This window comes from Neomonachus schauinslandi, chromosome 5, assembly GCF_002201575.2.
Source record: "Neomonachus schauinslandi chromosome 5, ASM220157v2, whole genome shotgun sequence".
NCBI classification, from domain to species: domain Eukaryota; kingdom Metazoa; phylum Chordata; class Mammalia; order Carnivora; family Phocidae; genus Neomonachus; species Neomonachus schauinslandi.
Genome location: NC_058407.1, coordinates 121,914,602 through 121,940,664, shown reverse-complemented (window position 1 = coordinate 121,940,664; position 26,063 = coordinate 121,914,602). Strand labels below are relative to the sequence as shown.

General features: G+C 38.8%; 1 protein-coding gene across 1 annotated transcript in view; it reads right to left on the bottom strand.

The window, feature by feature from the left end:
• CUBN (cubilin) overlaps positions 1-26,063 on the bottom strand; it is a 267,642-nt gene that overhangs the window by 168,311 nt on the left and 73,268 nt on the right. Inside the window, exons 24-28 of the mRNA XM_021696706.1 lie at positions 24,961-25,121; positions 24,365-24,546; positions 23,432-23,588; positions 20,213-20,400; positions 1,482-1,632 (exon numbers count right to left, since the gene is read on the bottom strand). Of these exons, the coding sequence (XP_021552381.1) occupies positions 1,482-1,632; positions 20,213-20,400; positions 23,432-23,588; positions 24,365-24,546; positions 24,961-25,121 (839 nt within the window). The remainder of the gene's footprint in view (positions 1-1,481; positions 1,633-20,212; positions 20,401-23,431; positions 23,589-24,364; positions 24,547-24,960; positions 25,122-26,063) is intronic.

Below are 26,063 nucleotides of genomic sequence, written 5' to 3'. Positions count from 1 at the left end.
CTGGTTGCCTTAGAATCACGCCATCTCTGAATCACAGAATACTAGAGATGGACTGTATTATACAGATAAATCAATCCAGTCCCTTCACTTAACAAGTCAATAAATTTACATTTCAAGGTTAAATCCACCCCCTCGGTGAAGAGAACAGGCCAGAACTCCCACAGGCTTAATTATCATAGCTCATTCACTTTGCGAATTCCTAATCTGTATTTCAAGCTATAAGTAGCTCTGTGGATTACCACTGAATATTTTTAAATACTGAAGGCCCCATACTTGTATTTTAACAGAAATACACCCAGTCTCCAGCTCATGTTAACAGAACATCTAACACTCTTAAGTATACAGTAAGGGTATTCACTTCTGTACAGTGCTAAGATTCATATAATAAAAGGACTACGATTTTAACAACCCTCAAGAGTCAACCACAATCCACATTTACGTGTGCTCGCTTTGGGCTCACCCCTGATTCGGACAGTAGGGCCACAGTAGGATAATGTTTAGCTATCTGTGTGTGATAATATTCCAATTCCACTTCTCTTTCAAATTGACTGAAACAGACCAGTGAGTCCTAAAACCTTGGTTGAGAACTCCTACGATAATAGTCACAAGGACTGTATTTGTTAGGTGTGGATCCCTCTAGGAGAGTGGTTCTCAAACTTGAATCACCAGGGAGACTAGTTAAGATGTGGATTATCAGGCTTCCATAGGTCTGGGAGGGGGCCCCAGAATGTGCACTTCTCACAAGTTCCGGGTGATGTTGATACTGCTCTTGGGTGACCGTATTCTGAGAACCACTGCTCTGGGGCCTCCTCTCATTAGACTGGGCCACATGAGGTCAATCTCCAAGTTCCGGAACTCTCATTAAACATGAATGCTCATCCTCAGAGGAATGATTATCTCTACTTGCTTTCTGAACCACCAGTTCATAGGTGGGTGCTGACATGCCCCAACTCTGTTTGGCAGGTACAACACACGCCCCGGCTGAGTGTGAGTTCTCTACTCCTGTCCCCCTCTCAGCCCAGTGCCCCCCCCCCAGAGTGACTTCCATCCTTGCCCTTTTATCCTTTTATCCTTCCCACCCCCCACCATTCCTTCTCTGCTATGTCAGAATAAGCCTTGAATCTCATTCCACTCCACTCCCCCTGGGAGACTCTAATGCCACCTAGCTTGCCACACCCAGCTGTAGGTTTTACCCCACTAGAAACTTCACTCTGCTCCTTGGCAATTTATTGTTCTCTTTGGCAATTTATTGTTGCAAAGACGTCAGCAGCTATTCACGGCCCATCCTCTCTTAACCCTACCCGGATTAGCTCTCCCAGAGCCACCAATGACTGAGGAAACGGTCCAAGGCCTAGCACCAGCTTACTGCCCATGTTCCAGTATTCATAGGCGGGATTGGTTCCAAAGAGAGAATTGGGAAAGGAATAATTCTTAGTCAAACAGCAACTATCAAATACAACGAAGATCAGCACGGGGCTTACCGTGAATGAACCACTGCATCTGAAATCCTTTCTCATGGTGACTGACCCCATCGGTGTAGAACAGCACTTGAAGCTTGGAGCCTGTGGTGCTCCCTGCGGGTGGCATATCTGCTCCACAGTAGCGTCCAATCCGCCGGGGGCCGTCATGGAGCTGAAATCAAGGAGAAACTTCCCAATGTGAGAGACTTCACATGGCTTGTCACATGGAAAAAAGCAGAGTCTGCTCATGTAGCAAAAGCTGCTTCTTGGCTGAAAGGTTGAGGGTAAATCTGCTGAGATGGTTTGAGCACAGCAGGCTTCACATAAGCATTAAAAATAGACAAATATATAGAGAGAGTTTTATGGGTGATTCCTAAGCCCAATAAAGCTGGAAACCCAAGTATTAATGTTTGGTTTTAGGTCAGCCTAGTAAGTTCCCTCGAAAGTGTAAATCCAGGCACAGAATAAGGAAATGGTGGCCCGGATGAGATGTGTTCACACATTAATGACACATGAGAGACGTCCAGTGAATATCAGTCTTATAGTTGTAAGATGTACAAATTTTTAAATAAATACTAACTATAAAAATTTGGACATTTTAGAAAGCTATGTAAAAGGTAAATACGAAAATTAATCCCACTCTTAATATTTTGTTAATACCAGAACTTTCTCTTACCAACATTTTTTTTCGTTTGCTTATATATGTACATATACACACATGTGTCCAGGTGTATATGTGTGTGTATAAATTCAGGCTACACATTTAATTGTGTTCCCAGTTTTTCTCTAAGTATGTCACTCAATAGTCTATGTAAACATTTTTAATGGTGGCGTAAAATGCTACTAATACTGTGTTGTAGTTCATTGAGGACATTTCCAATTTTTTTGCCAACATGAGTATTTGTTTGATATTTTAAATGTCCCTCAGGAAAGATTCCTGTAAGGGGAATGAATCAGAGAGTATCATCTTTTATGGCTCTTGATATATATCATTAAATCTCTTACCAGAAAGTTTATACCAATGTACCCCCCACTAGTATTTTACTGAAATGGTTCTTACAAGGGACCTTGGCAATCATGACTGCTATTATTTTTAAAGCTCGTGCTGATAGGAAAAATTTTTTGGTTTTATAATTGTCTTAATTTATGTTACTTTGAGGTTGAAGGTTTTTCATGCTTACTAGGCATTTATATTTCTTCCCCTGGAACTTTTCTGCTGAGGTCTTTGCCCACTTTCCCACTAAACTGTTTGTACATCCTGTCATGTACCCTTTATCTGCCTCATTAATTTCATCAGATACATACCTCTAAGCTAAAAAAAAAAAAAATAAGCTTCTCTGCCATATCTCTCCAATCAAGAAATAATGATAGTTGAAAAAGATTGGCTCCTCGTTACTCAAGCTATTATATTTTCTTTTAATCCACTAATGTCTACATTGCTGTCTCCTTTGTTCTAGTTACCCTTGGAATGAACAGTCCATCACAACAAAATTGAAAATATTCAATTGTAGACTTATGGATTTCCTTGATTATTCTGTTATAGAGTATACATATGTAAGAGTATGTATGAGTTCATGTGTTTGCATGTGTCTGTAGGTAAATGTATAATCTGGTTTTAATACATTCCAAATTGATGAAATTATTATTATTTTAAAAATCTATTCATTTAATTTGAGAGAAAGAGAGAGTGCGTGTGAATGGGGGGGATAGAGGGAGAGACAGAGGAGAGAAGCAGACCCCGCTGAGAGCTGGACCCAGGGCTGGATCCCTGGATCCCAGGATGCTGAGATAACGACCTGAGCCAAAATCAAGAGTGAGACATTTAATGGACCAAGCCACCCAGGTGCCCCAACCAAATTGTTTTTATTTACTGAAATATTATGATATAAAATAGTGTTTTAAACATATTGGTTGAAGCATGGAAAAAAACTTTATCATCAAATTCTACAAAGCACCCTCATGGAGCCTTCCCTAATCCCTACAGCCAGTCATAAATTAGTTTTCCTTTGAAACCCCTCCACTTTTTACTTGTGCTTCTTTGTAGAAATGGTCACATTCCTTTGTATTCTAGTTACAGGCATGTGTGTCTTATCTCCCCTACTGATTATGAGTTTCCTTAGAGCCTGGACCACCTCTCCCAGTCTCCTCTGCCTCGTAAGTCAAGGGCAGATTCCCAGTACATCTTCAGTGAATGAACACAATGGTTTCCCCTACAACTGCATTTATTTCAATGGGAATTAATCTGCACTATTACTTGAATCCTGCATAGTTAGATACATATTAAGGTCTTAGAGTCCTAAATTTCAGCATGTTCCTTGTAGGCAACAGTCTGGATCCTTTGTGGCTGCTCTGTAGAAGGGGGTCGGGGATCAGGCAGGGCCTTGTTCAAGGTCATAATAAATTACAGATTTCTAAATCTTGGCCTGTCTCATTGAGTTCTCAAAACTAGCTGCTCATCAGGTATCCATGTTTGTGATATTTGGGGGAAGTTCAGCAGAGAAAGTGGGAAACTCAGAAGTCGGTTATATAACTCACCCTTAGGTAGTAAACCTCAGCGTTTTAAGCGAATGAATAAAGAGGAAGTTTATTTTTCAGGAGTATCACTTTTGATTTTTTACTACTACTGCTGCTTTGATGAGGTATATTTATTAGCAAGTGTCTGTCTAGATAGTTGACAGAAGCCATAATGAGGCAGCAAAAATGAGGGAAAGAACAAAGCAACACAGAAAGAAAACGGGACAACAAAAAAATCCTTCCCTTCTGATGGCAGGTCCCCCCATCTTAGGCAGGGTGTGGACGTGGGGGAGGAGGGCCATGCTGCACTCTGTTTACTCCTAAATTACTGCATCGCCTTAGGATATTTATCCTAGCTTCAGAGTTTTGTTTTGTTTTGTTTTTTATTAACTTCAGTGTACCAATTCCAATTCAAAACTAATTAATACAAAAATAAACATACTGTTCCCAAGCAGAGGTATAATAAGCAAGAAACACTCTACTATTTTCCACTCCAGAAGGCTCATTCTTAACTTTGGGTTGTAGTTCAGTGACCAAAACTTTAATTATTTCATCTTCATGCAACAAAACACAAGGTAAGATTTCTCTATAACCATAATTGCTCTAAGCTTGATGGATCTTCTGAAACGGTTGTAGTGACATTTTGAGGAACTGTCTTCTAGATTCTACACAAGGTCATAAGTAGTACAGTATTTTTGCTTCCCCAGCTCAGCAAGGTTAAGAAACCTGACATTTTCACATAACTTGGAGAGGATTTTTTTTTTCTTCCTTCCGGATAGGATTACCTCATTGAAGGAGAGCCCCTGAATCCCAGTCTTTCTTAAATAACACATTGTGAATGGGGTGGGGGAATGGGCGGGGGCAAAGGGAGCGGGTTTGGGGGGGAACACTGATGAATGACAATTAGTCTCTTTTAGCCTTTGGAGGGGAGAGAGTGATGCATTGAAATAAACATCAAATAGACATTGATGAAAATGTTTAAATATGTCAAATAAATGAATTAATTAATTAGTGTAGAACAAAACCTCTACACAAAAACACCTCAACCCCCAATTTTATGTCCTTCTAAAGTTTACACTTAATTAAATTAGGCTTTTTTTGTTTGTTTGTATTCACACAGATGGCTAACGTCACCTCTACAATTCGTTCCCGCGTAAATTTACCACACAAAAAGGAACAGTCATTTTTCAAAGTACACAAATACTGGTTGCCATGGAAACCAGTAGGCTCCTGCTACTCCTGAGCCTGTTGTCAGAGCAGAATGCTAACCACAGGACGCTCCAGCTGTGACTCAGGGCGACTGCTGGCAAGCATGCTGACTTGGTCCTGCTACGGGTATGATTTCCCCTGCTTTTAGAAAGCCTAAAGATCCACTCGGTCCAAACAATACTCGAGCTTGGAAAACAGTCCACAAAAGGAAACTAGCAGAAATTAAGAAAAAGAAAAATCGAGACTCTCACTTTAAATATGCAGATCTAATTTGTACAACTGTATTGAGAGGTGGTTTTTTGTTAAATACTTGAAATGCTGCATCCACCTTCTGGTTGGCCATTAAATGTATCTTTGAATGTAAATATTTTGTATACATACAACCTCCTGTGTAGAATCTTTTCAGTTATTCTCTTAAGGAGACTATCCCTTAGGACTGATGTGGTTTAGGTCTCCCTACCCCCGACTTCACCCTGAAATATCTCAACTACTCTTCGGACACTCAAAGAGGAAGGAAATCTCTTGCCTAAGCCACATTTACCAATTTCTATCTACTTCCTTTGCCTGGGTTTGATAATTTGGCACACACATAGTTTATGAGGCCATTAGTGACTTCAGACTCCAGGTGCAATATGAAAGGATCCGTGGATCCCTTCTAACTATTAAGAACCATACATACAAAGCAGAAGATATAAAACTGAGGATACATCACTGACAGAGAGAGGTGAATTTTTCTAAGAGTAAGGGTTCTGTAGGTACTTTACGAATCACTGAAACTCAAGCCTGGAGGAACCCAGAGTCAGCTAATGTGTACTTCAACTTGTTCCCTCTATGGGAATCAACTTTATGAACTGCAAGAACCCTCAAAACAGAAATGTGCTTTTCAAGGTCTTCTTTGCTGCTCAATTGTTTTTATGATTTTGAAAATTTATGACTTTAATGAATGAAATTATAATTAATTGTTTCATATATATGAGAATGGGATGTATAGATGACTTCTTTTCTACACCCATTTTGGAATTGCAGTAACAACCAGAACTCCACCCTTTCTATCTTAGATGAGCATCTAATTCATACTTATTCTAATTCATACTTTTTCTTATTTCCTTGAAATTTTTCTGATATAAAACTTTTTTATAGTGGATGACTAATTTTAAGAATTAAATATAGTCCAAATAGAGAAATAAAATCAAGAGTCTCTTTGGGATGATATTATTAAAATACAGAGAAACTTTGGGAAAAAATTTTTTGGCCCATTTTCTATTATAAATCTTTAAAAACTTAAAACAAGTTATCCTTTGGAGTTTAACATGTATTGAAATAATTCGCCTGCCATGAGGGAGAATTCTAGGTGTAGCAGAGAAACTCCTAATATTTATAGAGAACTAAAATTCTAGTCAGTGTAAAGAACATAGTTAAAATTTCTGAGAACTATACTCAATGAGTTTATAGATTAGCTTTGCAAAGTCACTGTCACTAACAGATTATATTCAACTGCAAGCAGGAAAGTAATTTCCCTATAAGAGCATACTAAGAGTATATTAATTTTGATCAGGTTGTAGGTATACAGTCCAGTCTAGCTCTAAACTTTGCTTAGAATATAATATCGTGAAAATTACTTCCTTTTCCTAGCTAAAATTTCTTTATAAATTTGGCACCATAATAGTACTTATCTCATAAGTACTATTGTAAACAGCAAATGAGACAGACCACTTAATAGGTTGAGTGTGAGACCTGGCATATGGAATGTGCTTAAATTGTTATTTTAACTCTTGGTCAGAGGCAAAGGGAACCAACATTTTTTTCCAAAGAAACCATTCTAGAAATAGCTTTGAGAGAAAAATATGATGGGTATAGAGAACTTAAGCTGACTCACATAAGACATTTCACAGAAATCATCCCTGGCAGACCAGACAGGGAAGCAGTGAATCAATGAATCACTTGTGAGGAGACGGACGGCCCTTGCTTGCAGCATGTTGCTATGACAACGGGGTTCTGTGTGGACACTGAGGCCATTGCCCATGTGCAGGGCGCATAGCCCAGAGCAAACCGTACTGTGGGGAAGAGCGTAAGCATGGTGTGCCTGTTGGGGTGGAGGGAGATGGTGGATCATAACAGGATGGTGGCAAAAAGAACATTAGGAAATCAGTCAAGGCTTCCCTGGGGAGCTGGAGAAGGGAGGGACAAATGGTAGGGAAAGTGGCTCTGCACATGTTTCTTCTTGTTGCTGCTTCCTCACCCGTGGCTGTCCAGCCAGCCTGCAGCTCTAGCTGCGTCGCCACTGGCCCTCCAAAGGGTGGGAGCTGGTGAATTCTTGGGGCATTTCTTCAGAATTTCCCCCATCCCCCCCCCGAAAAAAACCAACTATAACGGGACCTATGAGAACTGCCTCACGAAAGTAGTTATTAGGAATGTTGATGCCAAAGTTTACACACATATCTCCTGGATAAAACTGGAACTTTCAGCTTTTACTTTAAATTTGAAGGTCTTCGAAATGTTCCTGTAACAACAGTAGAAATTGCCAAACAAGATTCATAGAGTAGGGTAAAAGTCTCCCATCGTGGATGAGAAAAGCCTAAGGGGGTAAAAACTTAATCCAATTGTGGAGGGTAAATTAGGCAGATGTTAAAGATGAAAGCTAATAGACAGAGCGTCGTAGACTCTGGTTGGCTCCTCGATGACCCCAGGAGGCAGGGTCCTCCATCAGACACGTGGCTGTGCACAGGGCTCTCTGATACACAGGCACACATCTTCCCCCATGGCACAGGAAAAGCCACGCTGCCATGTGCTGACAAGGTGGGGCAGGAAATATGAAATACCCATCTAAAATTAAACAATTACTCATAACGCTGGGCTTTGCATGACAGCAAGAAATCCATCGAAGACCACATTCTGAGTTATTCTGTGTCACTCTGAATTAGATGTCTGTCTCACACACAGATGAGATGGCGTCCTTACCATGTGGCAGGTTGCTGCTATTCCCTTTTAATAGCGCACTGACATTTTTATTTCTGCTTTCTGTATATTTCTCATGTTAGAAGCCACAAAGCCTGGTTTGTTTTTTTCACTTTTTAAATCATTGTTTAATCACGGATGTGTGCAAAGATTTAACTACAAGAATGTTTATCTCAACATTGTTTATAATAGTGGAAATTTGACAAAGATTCTAAATGTTCCACATGAATAAGTGGCCATATTGGGAATGGTGGAATGCGCCATTTTGTAAATGATGTGGCTTTATAAATAACTTGGAAAATTATTCACAAGCTATTGTTACCTGAAAAAAAGTCATTATAGGACAGTCTGTATAGAATGATCCCCTTTGAATATTAAAATAAAATATATAAGCCTTGACTATAGGAAATAAATACCACCAAAAATTATTAGTAGGGATGTAATTTAGGCTATTTTTATTTTATCTAGGTTTTTCTATATTTTCCAAATGTCCTGCAATGACTATGTATTCCTGTGTGATCAGATAAGTTTATTTTTTCAAGCATTATCTTTGGGGACCTATTGACACAGCAATGTAGATATGCGTTGGTAATGCTTTTCCATTCTCAGAATTCCATACCCTTTTAGGTTCTCAGCTACCCAGCTGGTCTACTAAAAATATTATACTGTCTATCTCCATAGTCTTTTATACATATCTCAAGATTATGTGTGAAAATTAGTCCATTAAAATGTTATTATATAAGGTAATCTCCTTCTGCATTAATTTAAAACCATATTTTGTCCCTAATCCTTCCTTTTTTTTTATCATAAGTAGGTTTTGATTATTAATTAGACTAATTCTCTATTTTAAAAGAATTCCTTCAGATGCTCAGGGACTAAAGACTTCTCACAAACTGGGTTCTGATAGTCGCTGATGGAGCCCTAAATGCCTAATTGCCTCCCTAGTGGTAAGTAAGTTGCACTGAAAGCCAAGCCTACTCTCCCGTGGGAACATGAGCATTTAATTCCAAGAACCGCAGTGTTCCCTCTGCCAACTATATGGCCCCAGCAAAACACTAAGCATCTTTAAAAAATTATTCTGCCTCCTAAAAGCCTCACCATCTGCTAGAGGTGGACTCAGAAACAGGGAGAAATCTGCTTCACAGAACGACAGGAACTCATAAAACCTGGAGCCGGAAGGACCTAGGGTACTGCCATGCAGACTCTTCCCCAAGTGAGGGAAGAAGTGGGGGAAAGCCTATTAAATAAATAGTAAATGTAAGTACTGAAGGGTCAACACAGCATTTTTTTTTTTCTAATTCTGAAATGTTGCAGTTGGAAATCTTTCCTAATTTAAAAAGGAGACAATCAAGATAATTAACCCAAATCCACAACAGTGATTCCTAATTTTAAAACTTAGCATTCTGAGCTCTGCGTTCTTATTCAAGCCGCGTGCGTTAGTTGCCAGAAGGGACCCTCCATGCACTTGCTGACTCCGGCCGCCCTGAGGAGAGAGCGAGGTGAGGACCACCAGGGAAGGAAGTGAGGATAGAGAGCAATTTCAAGTTTTGAGCCTCTGATGTGATTTCTACTGTCTTCAGGGTAGGGTAGAAGCTATCTGTAGGTCTGATTATCATTCATCCTCATTCTGTTCTTCATGTTTGAGAGACTGGAGAGAGGGGAAACACACAGAGTTTCTTTTGAATCCAAGAGCAAAGGCTATCTTTTGAAGGCTACTGTGTCTGCCTCATTAACTGCAGCAAATTAATGCAATCACATGAAAATTCTTCATTGCAAGGGATTGTCAGGAAAGATCGGCGTTTCCTTTTGAGGAAAGGGATTTTGATTACACTGAGATAAATATCTCTCCTTTTAATTTTTTATGATTAAAAAAACACACTCTACTTGGGCAACCCTGGAGTATTAAATTTCTTATAAAATGCTTCTTGTTACTCTTAATGCTAATATGAAGTATTTGGCTTAATTAATCAATAGATACACTTCATTCTAAACTTTTGAATCCAGATCATGATTAAGTACAATCCTAGACTCATATCTGGTATGGAGACATAAACTCAATTGTTTGGTGTATTGTTGTCCCTTTCTAGGAGTGTTTCTGGATAGCAGTTGTCCTCAGAATTAAAATAGCTTATCTCTGAATTCTAAGCAAAATGGCAGGCGTCCTAGAAGCAAAGCAGGAAGCATGACTCATCTGCCCGGGGAAGTGTTTAAGGAGGTGCCATATGATGAAAGTCAGCTCAGACCCTTTGCTGCTAAGACGTAAAATCTCATCTGCTTTTCTCCAACTGGCAAATGGGATTTTAACCACCACGCTTCTTAGATTCAGATATAGAATCCCCGTGGCTTTGGTTGTAAGAAATCTGAGATGCCAAGGGACGAAAGCCCTGCTTTCATTACCTGGGGCCAATCTATGTTCATCACAACTGGAAAGGCTGTTTTGGAAACTATAGCTCTCCACTGACTGCAAAATATTTTAGAGAGCAAAAATTAATCCATCAAATTGTGTTTATATTGAAATAATCATAAGTAATGTTTATGAGCACTTAATAAATAATATTTATTAGCTGAATACTATTCTAAGCCCTTCATATGTGTTACCTAATTTTAAAATTCCTAGCAGCTCTATACAACAGGTACCATTGTTACCCCATTTTAGAGTTCTGGAAACTGAGGAATGTAGAAGTTTAGTAATTAAACTCCTCAAGAATAATTTCTTCATTGTTTCCTTCATTGATAATTCTATTTTTAAAATAGGACTTGTTAAATTCAAGGATGCAATAAAGTCCTTATTCTCCGTAATAATGGAGAAAAAAAAAACTTCTAAATTATAATGATCATATGCAAAACTCCTGTTAGTCAATGGAATCAATATATTCTTCATTATATTTAACAGAGCTTCGAGTGAAGTGACTAAAATGTTAGCTTTATCATTTATTCTTGTCAAATGCATCAATGAAGCAGGCTGCAGACAGAAAGCAAGAGGGAAATTAGATGTCTTAAGAAATGAACCATTAGGGGACGCCTGGGTGGCTCAGTTGGTTAAGCAGCTGCCTTCAGCTCAGGTCATGATCCCAGGGTCCTGGGATCAAGTCCTGCATGGGGCTCCCTGCTAAGCAGGGAACCTGCTTCTCCCTCTGCCTGCCACTCCTCCTGCTTGTGATCTTTCTCTCTCTCTCTGACAAATAAATAAATAAAATCTTTAAAAAAAAAAAAAAAGAAATGAACCATTCGGGGCACCTGGATGGTGCAGTCAGTTGGGTGTCCCAACTCTTGGTTTTGGCTCGGCTTGTGATCTCCGGGTCATGGGATCGAGCCCTGCATAGAGCTCTGCACTGGGCGTGGAGTCTGCCTGAGATTCTCCCGCTCCCTCTCTCTCTGCCCCTCCCCCCACTCCCTCTCAAAAAGAGAAAATGAACCATTAATTATATCTCAGCTTTTTCTTCACCACCCGACCACCCCTACACCCATCTAATCGTTAGTCCACTTCTGCTGATTTTACCTCCTAAGTGCTCTTGAATCCCCAGAATGCGAGGAACTGGTGTCTCTCTCACCTGGACCATAGCAAGCCCCTTACTGGATCTCCACCGTTACCTTGACCTCCCTTCAATTTTCTCCTGAAGCCAGAGTTTTTAAAGGTGCCAATCTGAGCATGCCATTTCCCCGCTCACACTCCTGAAAGATCTCTTGCTGCTCTAAGGGCGGTCCCTGAAACTCCTCACACACCCTCAGTGCTGTGCTACGCTTGCAGACTCCAGCCTGCCCGGCAGCCCCACGCTGGGCCGTGGCCACCCTGGACTTCCCGCGGTTCTGACAAGGATTTTCTCCTCCAGTGGACTCAAGCCAGGCTCCTCTGAACCTTCTTCCTGACTACGCCTCAACCTTTGCCGATAAAAAACGCAGACTCTCGGCACACATGATTTCATCCACTCACTACCCCCCTTACCCAAATTAAAAGACTTAAACACTAACATAGTTTCTAACAAGGTCACACCGCTAGGAAGACCCTGGCCCCCGTTAAAGTGCCTGCCTGAGAAAGCTCAACGCTGCCAAGAGAATTTACGGTTTGTTCCAGCCAATACCTGAGGATAGGCCCCTGACCCCCCTTTCCTAGAGCATTTACTAAGAAAGGTTTACAATCCTGAATCCTTCCTTTGTCCCTCTGAGATGTATGTGTGTCTCCTACAACTCAGGAGTGCCTTTCTCTAGGATCTGAGAAGCATGCCTTTGAAATGGAATCATCAGAAAGGATAGGATGCTGGTCTCCCAGTCTGTGTGGGAGGGTAGAATCCCAGCTTCCATCACTGCTGGCCTCACCATACTGACACTGACTAACCTTTGGTCATCTCTCACTTCCCTGACTGCTCCAGCTGCTGGTCCCCTCCCGACGCCCTCGTTCTCCCTTTAAAATGTCCAGTCACCTCTGTACAAACTGAAATGGAGTGCAGTTCATGCTGGATCCTACTGCAGGAGTGTTTTACTGATTAAGATCTATCTTCACCACTTTACTAGTGTCCAGCTTTATCTGTGACAGTTCCTCGACCACAACTTCCCTTGGTGAAACTTTCAGCTTCCTTTGAACTTGTTAAGTTACTCTTCCTCAGGGAAGCCTTCTCTGACCCACAGATGAGCTTGGTCCTCCCATTTCACGTCTTTGGAGAACCCAATAATATTCCCTGATAGCACTTAACACAGCTTGTAATTAAATTTGTATTGTGTGCTAAATTGATTACCATCTGTCTCCTCAGTGAAGACAAGGAAAACTGATGCGAAAACACTTATATTTCCACAGTCTACGTGTCTAAGATGTATTTGGATGACCAAATGAATGGATACATGAATGAACAATGCATATTTAGGGTAGTAACAGCTTGAGGAAATACCACAGCAAAAACTAAACAAAACACTGTACCCTGTTTAACTGTGTTTAATTCAGCATTTCTCAAAACTTATTAGAATTTAGTTCTCTTTATTTGTGAAACATCTATCAACATTTGTGGCAGAGAGAGTTATGTGGTTTCCCCAAGTCGACTTCCCCTTTGTCTGGGTCCCTGAATCACCATGTGGAAGGCAAGGAACACCAACATTGGTCTCTAATATGATTGAGAAATATGTCAAGCATCTGAGAAATTGAGTCCTGCATAACAACAACAGCTCGAGTTACCTTAACTAATCACAATATCACACAGGCCTGATGGAAAATGTTGCTCAGGCTGCAGACTTGGAGAACACGAGTGCAGGACTGGCAGCCTCTGTTTTGGTCCATTCTTTCATTTGAAATGCATGATTTTGTAATTGGAAGAGGACATGGGAGTGTAATAAATAATGAAATAAACATCTGGTGGACAAGATGACATCAGAAGGAGGATTTGGCAAGAGATAAAATGAATCTTACGAAGACTGGAGGGAAATGCATTTGACAGAAGTCACTGGCGTCATGAAGAGAAAAGCTTGTAAAGCGGAAGGCCTAGAAAGGTATACAGAATGGACTGGAAGATGATAATGGCCAAGGTGCCAACTAAAGATGGGGGGAGAAAGTTGAGAATCCCAACACAAAAATCACAAAGTAAATCTGATATTTTTACATAATGAGATAAACATCATGACTGTATCACCAGGCCTTGGTGGGACAAAGACATGATTCACCTGCAGCAATGGAAAAGTGAGACTCATAGAAAAGGAAATCTTTACTAGCACTCAAAGGTACGTATTACGAAGACACGTATTAAAATAGTTATGACTTCCCAGGAGAGAGCTTTGAAGAGAGGGTAAAACGTGCTGTCAGAGTAGAAGTGGGCTGCAGACAGTGGTCTCAAGTGGGGCCCAAGGGCTTGCGGGGACTCTCCCTACTGAGATTCCTAGAGACTTTGATTGAGTACATCTGGGCTGAGGTCTAGGAATATGTTTTTCTAACAAGATCTCCAGGTGACTCTGGAATGCAGCCAGTTATGGGGCTTCATCCTCCCCCATCGGCTTCTTCCTCAGTAGAGACTACAGTTTTTTACAAAGGAAATAGGTCGACACTAGTGCAGCACAAAGAGACATGTGGGGGTGGCAAAGGGGAAATAATTTCAACCATCTGGACATCTCTCATATGTCTAAATGGAAAAAAAAGCATGGCATTTGATAAATTCTTCAAATGCTCTCCTCTCTCAAAAAGAAAAGAAAACAGTGAAAAGAAGTACTAGTCTGGACTAATTCTGGACAGCAAAGAAGTGGTTGTTATTGTAGAACAAAACATTAGGAGACAGTGATCAATGTCCCTAGAGCCTGCGATACTGGACATACCAGTCATGGGCCTAAGGTTTTAGGGAGTCAGACTTCAAAAGGAGATATGAGCCCCTGGACCAAAACAATTAACAATTAAAGAAAAAAGAGAAGCAATAGAGAAAAGAGAGAAAATTCAAGAAACATGACAAATTCTAATAAAATTAAATTCTGTCCAGAAAAGCTAGGAATAACTTTGGGGGCAATAAAAGGGGAAACCTCTGAAGAAATCAAGTAAGAAGGAACCATGGGGCTATATAAAAACTTTCTGACCATTTTATGAGCACACAGACAAATTAGCTAAACTCTGGGAAATAGCACAGTTAGAAAAAAAAATGTCTATTTTTTTAAGTTATGATTAGGGCAAGTGAAAGATCAAAATATGGACACTTGCAGAAGAGAGCATAATGTGATAAAGGGAAAACAGAAACATGCCTAGAATTTTGAAACTAGAAGAGACATCAAAATCCAACTTACAAAATCAAGACAGGCAATTCTTTTAAATGAATTTCTGGGGCCTAAGTGAATTATATCCTACAGTACTGAAAGGTACAGTCCCTACAGAACAAATTGTGTAATCTTGCTGAATTCATGAATGTTGAAGAAAGGTTTTAGCATGCCAGCAGACCATACTCAAAGATTCTGCCTCTGCCCCCACACACCATCTATGAGCAATGCTGACCAGAGGCTGGACTTCAGTGCTCCTGGCCAGAGCCAGTCATACTGCCCAGAGGAGCATCTATCCATAAGTGGGCTAGATCCATGCCTTTACTGTCGGGCTCAAACGGATGAGCCCCCTGTGCTGGGAATTTGTGGCCAAGGGAGGCCTCATTTGTTGCAAGAGCTTGGGGCAAATGGTCACATGGAGTCATGGAGTGGTGGGGGGTGGGGTATATGGAAGCTAAAATGGTGAGGCTGTAGAAATGCAGAGAGAGATAGGAATGGCATATACACATGCAGGGAGAAGCCACTAAGTGCCTTTGTTCCTGCCTTTTCCCAACGTTTTAGTTTATTGTGTGTGTCATGAGGCTTCTTACTTTCCTCAGAGTAGAGCCCTTTCACAAAACTAATGGTTTAGTTTGAGTGTGTACCTGCAACCAAGAGTATAAAGCACAACACTGAAAAGTAAGAGGACAGCCAGAAGGCTCAAGGGAAGATGTTTCAACTTCCAAACTCTAGGAAAGCTTTGTTCTGGAATCTCACAGGTGAATAAGATTGACAGTCATTTTTGGAAAAATTCTATGTTGAACACTAAAAATAATTCGTCACAATGTAGCAAAGAAAAGGGTGATTATAATAATAAATGACCACTACTTATCTATGAAGAAGTATGCTATAATAACATGGACAGTGACAGTATCACTATAGATCCAACGGCTCATGGACACTCCCTCATGTCACCTCTGAGGAAGACAGAGAATTGTGAGTATATACATAGAGTATGTGTGGTGTCATGGCTAAAAGCATTGGCCCAGTGCCACAGGGCCTGGTAGAAAGCCTGGCTTTGACACCTCTAATGTTTGTGACTGGCGACAACTTGTATTTGCCTCAACTGTCTCACCTGTCAAATGGGGTAATATTTCTTACATTACAGGGTTGCTGTAACAATTACCTAGCAAATAATAAGTGCTCAATAAAGATCAGCTATTATTATTGCCAAGATGTTTGAATAGTGCTATCCCCGAAGTCTTCAATAATAGATCATTTTAGGGGTAGCTGGGTGGCTTAGTCAGTTGGCCGTCTGACTTGATTTTGGCTCAAGTCATGATCTCAGGGTCCTGGGATGGAGCCGTGTCAGGCTCCACGCTCAGCGGGGAATCTGCCTAAGGATTTTCTCTCTCCCTCTCCCTCTGCCCCTCCCCCTTGCTTAAAACACTCTCTCTCTAAAATAAATAAATCTTAAAAAAAAAAATAGACCATTTTAACCAAAGGAACATACCATTTTGGAGTATTAAAACAGGTACCACCTTGTCTGATATTTTTATCAATTATTTTTGAAGAAGTAGTAGGCCAATGCCAGTAAGTCTATATGAAAATAAATAATGTTCTACAGACCAAAGAATCGGGGCTTAGTGATGTGTTTGAATTCTCAGGCAAAACAGTCAAATATAACTTACTAGGAATAATTTCCTATGTATGGCTATGAAGCCATTACAGTTCCTATAAATGTGACCTGGAGAATACAAGTATTAAAATAGTCCAACATTATGACTTGACTAACAATAAGCCCATATAACCTCAGCCTATGATACCAGAAGTATCTGAGCCAGATGATATAGTTCCAGCATACTTGGCCCTAGTTGGCTTCATTGGAGTGTTGAATCCAAACCTGGGCCACATTTTAAGAAACAATGACATACAACAGATCATGCAGAGAGCACTCTCTCCCCTGAGAGCTTGCCTCATGAGGACCAGCTAGGGAAATGCAGGATGAGGACTGGAGGAAAGAAGCTCTGACTTCATGCTATTCCCTCGGGAGAACTCAGCGAATTCGTGGACTTAAACTTCCATCTACACTCACTCTCAGCCCTTTGTGCTTCCTCACACTGTGATCTCACTCCTGCTCCTACTACCCTTCAAACACTCGTCTGCCCAGAGTCACACTGATCTCCAAGGGACACTTCTTAACCCTGAGATTCCTCTTGATCCCCTAGGAGCCTCGCACCTTGTTGATCACGGTCACCTTCTAGGATACTCTCTGCCCTCAGCATCCATGACACAACAACCTCAGGGTTTTCCTCCTTCCTCTTTCCACCACACACGTGTTCCCGGTTGACCTGATATATGCTCTGGCCTCCCTGTACACCTCTGTGCTGATTTCTCCCAAATCCATCACTTTCATTTGCATACTCAATCACCTATTAAAAGTCTCTTCTTCTGTGCAGAGACTCAGACTCAAAATAAAAATTAAAAATTTGAAATGCAGTTGTAGGATACTCAAAGAATCCTTAAGGTTGACTTCTCATAATTGCATGGGCAATATGGTCTTACTCCTTCAGGCAAGTGATCCTTCCTCCCATTGAATTTAATTTCCAAAACGGAATCATTGTGTTTTGCCCAGAGGACAAATAATAAAGGGTTGATTTGCTTCCCAATGGGGTCCCTACCAACCCTCACCCCTCAGCAAGTTTGGGTACAATGTCTGACCAGCACCTAATCAAGTCCTTTCACAATTTCAGCTTTATTAATTCAAAATAACTCAATTCTGGCTGCAATGACAGTCACTCAATAGGGACCTACTTGAAAAACCCTTCAACTAGAAGTTATAAAAATAATGGAAACTAGATTTTGTGTTTGTGGCTTTTTTCTTCTTAAGTAGTTATTTGTGCTTTTAAAATTTTCATCATAGACCCCGCCATTGTCGCAACTGCTCTGGCCTTACCCCTTGGCTTACAGAAATGGAAAAAATCTCCTCCCTCTGGCAACAGTATCATTCTTTAGAAGGTTTTGCTGAACTTTTCTGTATTTTTGCTGCTTTCACCATCAATGTTGCACAAGATAAATGGCATGTCTCTAATGTCATCTATGAAGGGCCTCTAATGAGCTGCTCTGCAGTTGCTGGAATAAGTATTTTCAATTGACAGTTTTCAAACACCTCCAAAAAATTATCTGATGGGCCTTTTTGTTACTCTTCCAACCTCAAGTAAGTCCAAAGAGGTGGAAATCAGTCCCTGGAAAAGTTCCATCTCATTTCCTCCCCCACTCTTTCTTCCAAAGCCTCCTGAAAGTCCAGGTCCAAAGCTCTCTCCCTTCTGCAGCTTTCTCTGTTGTACTTTCATCAAATCACTCTTATGGTGCCTGGCATATCATTATACATGCAATGCTCTGCATGGCCATGAGTTTTCTTTTTGTTTGTGTTCGAAGGGGTAGAATTGCAGTGAATGCATAGGAATTATAAAAAACGGTCAGTTTGGAATTCAGTTCTTTCTCATTAATTAACATCTATCATTAGGCTGATGCTACAAATATGGCTGTGAGAGTCAATTTATCCTGAACTCACTGAATTCCTATAAGATCCCAACTCTATAATCAATGCCTGGGTCACAAATTCAGGAGACAACTCACACCTTCAAAAGGCTCACAGTCCAGTAGGGCATGTGGGCACCATCACAACTGGCAAAAATGCAATAAGATAAATTGCTGTGTTTGTGCTATGAACAAGGGGTTTTGAAATCAACTCTTCCATTTCCTCTAAAGAATGAACAAGATCATATCATGTGAAGAAAAGAAAAGGATGTCTACTCCAGGTAAATTCAATGAGACAAGCATGCCATTATGAAGCTTGTGAAGACCATCTCAACACTAGATCAAGAAAAATGGACTTTAAAACCATTGTCAAGTTCATGCTTGTAAGTTTGTTTGATGTTGTGTCATATTTTCTTTGAATACTAGTAAATATCACTTTCTAATGGATAAACCCTATGGCTACTATTTCTATAATATTGAACTTTTCTAAATACAAAGCAAGATTTCACCCAAAAAAATTATCCCTCAGAAACAAGAGACTCCATATATTCAGGACCTCCCAAGTCTCTCAAAGTACAGGAAGTTTCTCTTCATTTTAAAAAACAAAAGGGCTATTTGGAAAAGTTAGGTTAACCTCAAACAGCCTCAATCAATGTTCAGTTTTTTAAAGAATTGGTAAAAAGGTTAAGAAAATTTTACAAGGATAAAGGATTTTTTTCCGAAGAATTTGTCCTTAAAGTTACAAGTGCTGGATGTTGGAAGTCTTTGTAAGCAAGACTTCTAAAAATCACTGATCACCTTAAGAAGAAACCCACTAAGTCACTGTGTTGTAGATAGGTGGCATGGGCTGGGGGAGATGTCCTAATGCTACAGAGGGGGTACTTGTCACTTCAGAAAAGATTTTTAGTGAAAACATCCTATGTGGATTCAGAAGTATTATATATGAACAATGTAAAAAAATACAGGAATGGTATGTTAGATGGACTTAAAAAGTGATTTTATTAATGATGAGAACTTGATGTCAAAATATTTTAAGTGCTTTTAGTAAAATTGTCTTATGGAGGGTGAAAGTGGAAATCATAATTTCTAAATTAATGTAATAGCTTATAAGCCATTTAATTTTATATTTGAATGCATAATTACATTCATAAAGTAAGCAAAATAAGTAGTTGCCTAACTTTTCAATCTATAGCCCTAAAAAGTCATACCATGGAAGTTAGCAATAAAGCTTTTAGGAGTAAAGTATCTTATTGTAAAAATAGGAGATTACTTAATATTTTGGGCTACCTAGTTCTCAAGCAATTTTCATTGAATAGCATTGTATACAGAGAGTTGAATAAATGCTACAGGTGGTCATTATCAGAACAAATAGAAATTTCCGTTTTACTGAAATGAACTTAAATTTAAAAATAAAAACAAGACTCAAAATCATGATTTCTAGTATCAGGCAAATTAGGTATTAAATATAGCCAGGTACCTAAACATTTTTTGATATCCTGTTTATAGAGAACAAACATAAAAACAAGTAACAAAAAACAGAAGTTATTCCTTTACTCCTGGATTATTTAAATAATATGAGGTCAATCAGTCCAAAAGTCATACTGAAACCTAAAAACATAGACAATCCTTTGTGTATATAATTTAGTGGATTAAATATCCTTAATATTAATATGATGCAGTGAAAGAGACATGAAATATACCTGTTCAAATACCATGAGTAGCAGTCATATTATAGATGCATAGAGCCACAGAGATTCAGTTCTACAGAGCAAGGATGATTTCTAGTTTGGCTTGCCTAACTTGATCTGAAAATGCAGTGATTTATTTAGCTTCAGAATACATACCTCTAAATAGTCTGTGGAGCAGTTTATGTGATTTTCCAATTCAAATGCTAAAAATGTGTAATTCACTGTGTTGCCAATAGAGGCCTGGATGGTCCAGTTGCAACGCTGATTGTCAGAATAGGGTCCTGGGTAATGTATACTCTCTAAGATGCCATAGGTTCGGTTCACAATCACCACGTTCCTACATGCTGAAAAAAATAACCAGGATTATTGAGAACCACTATCATATATTTCATAGTTGCTCCAAGATGGGTGAGATTTTCCTTTAAGAAAACATCTAGATTAAAATATATACATATTTTATATATTTATGTATTTGTATGTATTATGTATGTACATACATATATATATAGTATATCTGTGTGTGTGTATATATATATGTACATAGTACAACATTTTCATAGTGAAAGGGTCTCCATTTAGAACAAATGTAAAATAATACTTAAGTGAACTCATAAACTTTAAAGTGTCATGAAAATTGCCTATTAGGCATCAAATTCCTCTGAATTGGTAGAGAGCAGACTCACTCAGCACTACTCAGAAAGCAATCTGATTTGTTTACAAAAGTGCATTAAATATTCTATGCTTCTGTTTTTCTAACTTTAACGTTTGGAAGGAACAGAAATCCTGACCTTTAAATTCAACAGTTTAAAAACACGAAGTTCTATGTGAATACTAAAAAGGAATAACAGCATGGCTTTGTTGAACATTCAAAAGTCAGCATGAAATTCACAATAAAGACTCTGTTATTCCTCTAGTTAGTCATTAGGAAGTACCAAATGAACGGAGGGAATGTAAAGGATTTGAAGAAGAAATGACAATCTTAAATTTTGAAGAAAGTCTTCCATCCACTGGTGGCATTTCCCTCAGCTGAGTTTGCAACAAAACTATACGAGGTACCTCAAGGTGTGGCTAGTCCCGGGACTTAATGCCAAATTCAACCCAAACTAAGGACTTGAACAAGGCATACATATGCCTTTTCTCAAGCCTTGTCCATATTGTCTGTACGGTGTGTGATAAAAGAGAATGACAAAATAAACATTATATTGAAAAAAATGGTCTCTGAAAAATGTGGTTCATAGGTGCATTTCTACTACTGTACTCTTCCTGAGCATGACTAGAACATTATATATATATACAATCTTTGGTATGGAAAAGTATACCTTTGTAGCTCTCCAGAGTCTTCCTTTGCTGGAGCGGGGGAATACTCAAACTATTTCTCTTTAGGTCAACTTTTTGTCCACAAAGGAATTCTAAAGGATAATTCTGTGGTCTTAAAAGCCTGTGAGAAGCTACAGCTATAAGGCAGAGGGGCAGCATTTGCCACAATGGCTACAAGTCAGGGCAGAGGAAAATATATTCCATTAAACCATATGGGCTGCTCTCGGTGCTCAGAAATTCTTCCATCGGCAAACCTCCAATTTCATATGGCAAATTTTACAGAAAATCTCACTGGTTAGCTCTGATTTTTGCCTTTAAGGCCCTATATCCCATGTGCACTAAGTTACTCCTTCAGTGTTCTGAAATTATGAGAGAAAAATAAAATAATCACAAGAATAAAAGGGAAGAATCCTTATTAAGCAATTTGACTATAACCAAGAAACAAATTAGCGCAGCAATAATAAAATTAGAGAAATGTTCAACCAAAAAGATATATCCCTGAGAGAATGGGAGAGCTTTTCATACACTATGATGAACTTCTGAAGAATGAAGCATTCTATCATTAAAACTCAGTATTCAAAACTATCTAGAATTCAGACTAACCCTCATATGTAAGTGAATGTGAGTATTAGCAAATTCACACATAGTCAAGGTCAAACATTAATAGGCTTTCAACTAATTCAAAGGGATTTTGTGTGTTCAGTTTATGATCTTGTGACTTTCAATTCTATTTTTAGGTAACTGTGTCGAAATATGGATAAATTTAGGTATAGTGGGCAAGGAACTGTACTTTCAAAACCACAAGTGGTAGTTTTGAATTTATGTTAATTCAAAATGTTAATGTTAACATAACATAAATTCAATAAAATAACAGAAATTCAAGGAAGCCTTGTTTTCTTTAAATGGCCATTTTGAAACTAACATTAGAAAGTATTTGATTCTAGGGGTGCCTGGGTGGCTCAGTTGGTTGGGCGACCAACTCTTGATTTCAGCTCAGGTCATGATCTCAGGGTCGTGAGATGGAGCCCTGCTTCTGCTCTGCGCTAAGCATGGAGCCTGCTTGGGATTTTCTCTCTCCCTCTGCCCTGCCCACCCCCACCCCCCACCACTTGCAAGTGCACATGGGCGTGCACAGGGGCTCACTCTCTCTCTCTCTCTCAAAAAAAAAAAAAGTATTTAATTCTAGACCTAGAGGGAGCTTTAATGATGGCCTTGTTTACTCTCTTTTTTTAAGAGAAGAAGTCATGGAACCTCAGAGAAGAAAAGTGATCTCAGAGATTAGGGGCCAGGATAAACTCCTGGGTCCCTTGACTCTTCGTACAATATTCCTTTAATTCTAATACATGGCCTCATAGGAAAGTAGATTTTAAAATGACATCTCTACAATGACCAGATTTTTCCACAATAAAGAATGTGCTAGCGGCCTGGGTGGCTCAGTCAGTTGAGCCTCCACTCAGGTCTCAGGTCATGATCTCTGGGTCCTGGATCCGCTCCCCGTGGGGCTCTGTGCTCAGCAAGAAGTCTGCTTCAGGATTCTCCCTCTTCCTCTGCCCCTCCCCCCACTTGCTCATTTTCTCTCTCTCTCACACACACTCTAAAATAAATAAATAAATCTTGAAAAAAAAAAGAATATGCTGACTTTACATCTGATTTATAAGAATGTAGTTTCCCTTAATAAAAATTGAGGTACAAGACCAAAAAAAAAAAATAGTGTGGGAGATACTATGTGCAATGGAATAATGTCTAATTAGAAGATTGTAATGTTTGATACAAATGAAAACCCACTCGCTGTTAACCTGCTATGCTGATTTTTAGCCAAATGGCAACTATCTCAGCATATTAAATATTCCATTTTGTATAGCTGACCACATGCTTTAGTTATATGGCATTAAATTTAATGCTATGCATTTTTCCCTCAAATAGATTTAAGTCTTTCTCATAAGAGCAAAGATTTATTTCAATTGTTCAAACCAATGGGTTACAGTTATTTCCGTTTGTTTCATTATCAGGAGATTGAAGACCCACCAAAGGCATGGAGCAGCCAGCATGCATACTTACTTTGCTGGTATTTGGCTAGGAAGCCACCTCCTTGTTGACCTTCATCTGTCCTGAATTTTAAAAACACGCTGTCTCCACTAGAACGGATGAGAGGCGGTTTTTCATTCCCACAAAGCTGACTTAGCAAATGAGAGCTGGTACTTGGGCCATCATATACCTTTAATGAAACATTTTAAATGTCAGATGATTGTGGCCATAAACATTATTTAAAGGACTCTAATGCTTAAGAAGTGGGAAAATACACGAAATGCATGACATAACAAAAGAAGAGCCCTGAATCAAAATATCTTTAAAAATTATATTTAAATGTCTATAAACTTAGGTAGTGAACTTGGGCCATTTTAACCATAGCTGTGTATAGTCGTAAGGGTGTAAACCCAGGCTGAAATCTGAAGATTAAAAATGAAAGACTTTCATTTTCATTAAAAATGAAAGAAAAATAATACGTATTTTTGAGACCATAGCTATTTTCAGTAGTTCTCCCTGTTTTTGATTTCAGAGTTTATAATTTATGACATTCTAATACATTTTTTATTTAGATTTTTTTTAATGGACAAGGATGGATTACTGCTACTTATAAAGTCCTACCTGGATGACTTTAATTATCTTCTCTAATTCACCAATATAGTCCTCTATATTGTTATTTTTTAAAGAATATTTAGAAATTACCCCTTTGGGAGATTTTAACCATATCTTAACAGCCCATATTCAATATATTTTAAATACTTAGTGTACCAATCCATTCAGTAATACATGTCATACTTAAAAAGCTGTCATTTTCATCACATTTTCTTTTTTCTTTTGTTTGAAATTTTCATGTGGATACTTTGCTTAAGTGTTCCCCTTTCCCGAATTTCAAAGATAAAAATAAATGCATTGATGTGTGTGAGTGAGATGAGAGTAGTGAAAGGAACCACTGAACTTCATACATACAGCCAGATAATCTGACATGCAGTTTGGGTGATTCTCCAAGTGAAAGTCTTCAAATTCCAGTTCAAATGGGCTGCCGTGGCTGGATTTCAACCTCCAATAGCATTCGGAGCTGTGGTAGTAGGGCATCGGGTAGTTGGGAGAAGTGAACACGCCAGTGGGAGTCGTGAGATTGCCCCCACAACCTATAGGAGAAAGAGATGAGATGACCCATATCTTTTTCTTCATGGTAAAATGGAATTCTCTTGCCCATATCAAACTGTGGTTACTGTTACTCTCCTTTGTTACAGAACAAAACTGCATCTCCACATGCAGTTTTGTTTAGTAGCTAGCCTATTCAATGTCCTTTCCTTGGGCTAACCAAGATGACCAGCTTGAGGAAATACACCATGGAACCAGGACATTTCCCCTTATTCTGTCCTCGAAAACAAAACCAAAACAGCTGCTGTTAATTCAGAAATATTTGCAATGTTGAAGTTTAGTACAGATAGTAATGACAAAATACAGCTGGAATAAACTGGATGAGAGCATGGCAGTCTAAGAATCAAGAAACCAATCCGACTGGACTCTCCAAGAAAAGACAGCTCTTTGCCATTTACCTGTCAATGATCCATCCCAGTAAACTGAGAATCCAGGCCCTGAGCCAAGGAAGTCACTCTTAAATTGTAACCATAGTTTGTTACTGTGAGAGATGATTCTTGGAGGTGGATTTGAGCCACAGTATGTTCCCAGGGGTGGTGAACTTTCATAGCCTCCATCTCTGTGACAAAACACAGATGTGATCATTTATTGGTTATTGATAAAATTACCGTATAAACATTTAATATTATTTGAACTTTGAGATTGCAAACAGATCAGTTTATGTTGGTCAAACTTTCTTAAGAATACTCTAAGTCACAATTTCAAGTTTTCAATTTTTCACTTTATTAAACAGTGAATAGCTTAATAAGGAACATCACTTTGGTTCACGGGACATTTTATATAACCAATTTCAAGCTGAGAGAAAGAGTTTAATCTTTTCCCTCTCAAACGAAGCATCTGGCAAATGTGTCACAGAACACAGGGAGAATGAATAGTAGAAATTACATAGATAATATGTAATGGGATAAAGAAACCATAATTATTTACAGTAAAACAAATGTTGCTTAATTTTACAGAGAAAACTAAAATACTTTCCTTCTAATTTGAATTTTTCAAAATTTAATGTTACATTTGACCTATTTAGCAAAATTTTGAAAATGATTCTTCCCCAAGAATTTTTGGGGGTCTTATATCTACTTTGTAATTTGTAGCTTTTTCAAGCCAAAAATAAATGGGGAGATTCACTCAATATTAAAATCTAATGATGAATTATTGTAAATTAAGAAATTTATGTTATTTGGGCATGATATGATACAATTGTGATTTATTATTTTAGTATCTCACTTTACATCATAGAATAAAATTTATTGTAAAAAAATATAATATTCTAGGCTTTCGAAAGGCCAAATAAAAAATTTAACCAAATACATACCAAGCTGATTAGCCTGATTTAATTCAATGTAATGATCTGGATAGATAGCAGTATATAAGTTAACTTACTTTTGCTGCAAATATGACTTTTAAAACTCATTGTCTCCAAATAACAAAGAAGTAAAGAAAAAAAATTCACAAGCCTAGACTTTTATTATTTGAACACAAAAAAATTTGTAAAAACTTTAAG